This window comes from Silene latifolia, chromosome 2 (assembly GCF_048544455.1).
Source record: "Silene latifolia isolate original U9 population chromosome 2, ASM4854445v1, whole genome shotgun sequence".
NCBI lineage: Eukaryota > Viridiplantae > Streptophyta > Magnoliopsida > Caryophyllales > Caryophyllaceae > Silene > Silene latifolia.
In genome coordinates, this window is record NC_133527.1 from 129,425,812 (window position 1) to 129,430,393 (window position 4,582).

General features: G+C 34.4%; 1 protein-coding gene across 1 annotated transcript; it reads right to left on the minus strand.

Annotated features, from left to right (window-relative positions):
* Positions 1 to 934: 934 nt before the first annotated feature.
* Positions 935 to 3,476, minus strand: LOC141641305 (lupeol synthase-like). The gene is made up of 5 exons (XM_074449975.1): positions 3,391 to 3,476; positions 2,376 to 2,519; positions 2,076 to 2,100; positions 1,599 to 1,760; positions 935 to 1,006 (listed from the first exon to the last, which is right to left on the minus strand). The coding sequence occupies exons 1-5, from the start codon at positions 3,474 to 3,476 to the stop codon at positions 935 to 937; spliced, it is 489 nt and encodes a 162-aa protein (XP_074306076.1).
* Positions 3,477 to 4,582: the final 1,106 nt, after the last annotated feature.

The following is a 4,582-nucleotide window of genomic DNA, read 5'->3' on the forward strand; positions in this document are numbered from 1 at the left end:
GAAATTGAATGAATTATTATAAATACAATTTGTTGTGATTTATAATTGGTAAAATATTTTGGTACAAATAATTATGAATTACTAAGTCCATTTTTGTGTATGACGTATTTTTATTAATACGTTGATTTTTAATATGTTAAAAATACATGACAATTTTATGTGACATGTGACATATTGACAAATTGACAAAAATAAAATGGATTCCATTTTACATATGTAAACCGAAATTAAGGGTGGAATTAGGATAATATTGTGTTTATTATTTGAGTGGTAAACATGATGATTACCCTAATTGTCTAGCCATGCACACCTAGTTTACATTGTGAAGACAAACAAAGGCATGCATTGGCTCCCCTCCCTTCCCCTTGTCCGGTTTTTCTCAAGGAAAACAAAGGGGTTTTTGCCTTATTTTTTGATAAAACAATACATAACATTATTCATTCATATTATTCATATTATTGATTCATCAAAATATTTTAGAGAGATAAAAAGATTTCTCCTTCCTTTTCTTCCTCTCTCAACCGGTTTTGGGAGCAAAAACCAAATAATTTTGGGTCAATTTTTCTACAAAATTAATATTGTCTAGTATTCATAATATTAATTTTAATTAAGAGTGTGTTTTGGGTATTAAGCTTTGGGAGAGATCCTACACTTGGATCTTAGTTCTTCCACTAAGGAAAGCACAAGAACAAGAGAGAAAGGTGATCTCTCTTGTGCCCATATAAACCGAATTTCCAATGTAAGGATGAATGTTTCTTCTTTATTTTGTTTATAAGTTTGCATGCATAAGATCATTTATTTATTTTATGACAAATTAAAATAAAACATATATGAATATGTTAGTATATAGATCTACTTTTCCTTCACTAACGATAATATTAAGTCAGTGTGTGCCTGATGTTACTGCCTTGAGGCGACGAAACTCACCCAGAGGCTATGTCATGAAAATGTTGCGATTGTTACCGTAACTTAGCGTGCAGTTCTTCGTGAATGCACCACTTATTTCCTGTATGCAGTAAAGCAAGTACATTTTAGCATTATGTCAAGGTCAAAATTTTACCATGTTGATTCCCAATTCTTAAGCTTTTGTAGGAGTTCAGGAGATAAAGTACAATAACTCGTTACACTATTTACACTTCTCATATGTCGTAGCAGCAGTTATTTCCTTATAAATGGGTTGCTTATAAATGGTCTATAATGTCTTTTTGACATCAGAGTAAAGATGCATAAGCGAGTGTGATCCCTTGGTCTGCCATAGACAGCATTCAAACAACAAGAGTATGTCATTGTTAGGCTCTCGTATTAAAAGGAAGGTTTTGAAGTAAAGAAACTAGAAGAACATGAGTTTAGGTTCAAGTAGAAGCGATCACCTATTGTGGAAAGTCACCATCTTCCATTTTTGAATTGATCAATAGTCTCGCCTCTCGTTCAATGGGGATCGGATCCACAGTTCCCTATTTTATTAGAAATAATAATAGCCCGAGCCTTTGAGGATTTACTAAAAGATTAATTTCTTAAAAGTGAATTGCATAAGCACATCTCTTAAGCAGGTAACAAGCCTGTTTGTTTTTTTGTGTTTTTGTGCAGGATCAACTAACCTGTACAACTTTGATAAGAGACAATATTGCCCATGACATCTGCACCAGATTTGATCTGTTCCCTTGTAAATTTGTGTAAACCAATTCCACAAAGGCAAATCTATCACTAACAACACTGCTTCTAACTTCTAAGATCAGAAGCATATTACCGTTGAGCCATAACTGAGATGCCTCAAAATACGGTCATGGTAACAATAAATCTTTAGAAACAGTTGCAGTGCAATGTGACTGGTGTCATACATTGTTCTCTTTCTCATTTGAAAACAATTCAACTTTTTATAATTCTCTAGTGAATGCAAGTAAAGCAGAGGATTGAACAGTCAAAGTAGAATAACTACCTTGTTTGAACACGAGAGGTAACTTTCACCCTATCCTCCGTCATGCAATTGCTTTGAAAGCAATAAATCACAAGCCTTACGTAACACCTTACTATTCAGGTAGCTCATCCCACATGCTGCAAGTGCCTCAACTGCAAACCATGTTCCATAAGTAAAACCGATAGCTAACAACCATGCATGTGTCCAAAAATCAATGCAGAAAAATCAATTTCACTGTCACTAAAGATGTTCATGGACGAGATGACACATTTCACTCTTCTATTAATAAGCGCGTACATACAATGGTATTCAAAAATTTATATATGTCGGCCTGCCAACCCACTTGTCAGTTGGTGAAAAATATCCATGTTGGACCTACCTATGTTTGGCTAAAACCCACATATAGTTTGACCTATTTTTAACAATTTTCCAGGCATGAAATGCCTAGAGGAACACTCACCAGGAACCATCAGGATTCTGCGCCTCTTCGATGTAGCTTAGTTCTTGGGAAATGCAGAGTTCCACTTCATTCCGCATGTGTTTAGGAAGAAGTTTCTTGAAGAGTTCTATGCTTTGGATTGCTGAGGATGTACATTCAAAATATCTGAAACATTTCATGTATTCTATTAGTAAAAGAACTACGTACTCCATCTATTTATATGAATTCATTACAGGTACTTTTCAATTGAGGTTTTTAGGACGAAAAGATATTATAGAAGTGTCGTAATTAGAAATGTAATAATATAAGAGTTCATCTAACATGGGTAAGATGGGTGTTTTCTGCAGGTTATCAAACACTTACTCGAGATAGAAATACAATGATATAATTTGAACGACCTACAAAGGAAATTGTATTGATAGTCTATGTAAATGATCTGGAAATTGACGATAGATGAAAATTACTCTCTTTCGATCAAAGTATATTCAAGAATTCTGTGGGATTATGTGGGATTAAGTTTCTGAAAATCACGAAATTTATTGTGAAAAAAATTATTTTTAAGATGAACGATTATCATGTAAATAGCAGTAACATTAAGGTTTTATTTTTTTACCTCAAGCCAGCGAAATGCTCTCTGGGGATCCCAAGCTAGAAAACCGCCATTCTCATGAGTAAGTGAAATGATTAATCCAACAAACCTTCTTCCATATAGATATGACATTGCCATATAAACCAACCTACAATAGCATAACATTTTTCCTGCAATGTTATTTGGATCACCATACCATAAGTTTAGTCCAATCTCATCTAACCAAAACGTTAAGGTCCTTCTATATGAAGTATGTTTTACCGTTTGAATATGAAGGAAGTACCTCGATGTAGTGGTAAAATGTTGGGAAGCAACCAAAGCTCTAGGGGCATGGGATTGCATCCATCCCATTCATACACTCCAAGAATCTATATATCCAATAGTTTAGCTGTTAACCCGTGGCGCTATATTAATATGAATATGAGACATAGAAACACAGAAGCCTACTGTGAGCCAAAATTTGCCACAAGAAGGGGTAAAAGTGAGACCACCATGGTCAAATATCCAGTCATGACCTCGAGGCATGGCGTCATTATCACCAGAGTTAGGTCCTTCTCAGAGTAATCGTAGTGCAATGTAGTTAAGTGTTGATCCAAACATGGTGTTGTGCCCTTCTATTTCAACCAAACCTTGTATAAAAACATCAATCTTATCAGCCTAACAATCAAATGGAACCAGATTTTCAGATCAACAAGAAAGACGTGAACAAAGCGACAAATCCGATAACCCAGAACTCAATTCAAGTGATACAAATTAAGAAAATCCAAAATACCATTCAGAACAAGAATAAGCTAAACAAAACTGACCCACCAAACTAATTTATGACCACATTTTCATATCTACAAATCAGAACTATTTTACAATAAAAAGGAACTTAAAAAGTAAGAAATCCTTACTAATGGATTGAGCAAGCCGTGACAACTTTAATAGATTTTCCTATATATGTTGTGGATAGGCAAAAAGATAACAACATAGTTGAGACGCTCAGGTATGTGCCATTTCTTTACTAGTGTAAGCTAGCCTTTGAGCGATATTCTGATGGAGTTAGTTCTAAAACCGTTCAACAAGAGTGCAAAGGTCTGCTGATGATCAATAAAACTACTAATTTTAATGTAGGGTAACACAATTTTCAAGAAATTAACTCAACTTCCAAAGGCACCTCATCTAGCCCTAACATTGTTAGATTAATTAAACCCAACATATTTATTGACGTTATCCTTTCCAAGGCCATCACTTAAACCCCATTGCAATTCTTCAGAATGGAATAGTACACACTTAACAACTACTGCAAACAATGTTGTAAGGCAACATCACAATCACTGAGCTAATTAATTTTAAAACTCATTTAAATGCCACATTTGTATGTAGTCGTTTGCTTGCCAATAAAAATGAAGGTAAGTAGCCAATTAAGTTAATGAAATAACAACATAATAAGTAACAAACCTCTGTTTTTCTACAGTTGAACAGAGAGATAAATGACTGGTCACGAACTTCCTATACATTGACGATGAAAGGTAAAAGCATTAGCCAGCATCTCAAACCAGTTTCCCAAGACAAATTTTACAGCTGCTACAAAGTTCCAAAATAAAAAGTCCATGTCAAAACATTTACACTTAGGAAGATGTTTATCTCCAACAAG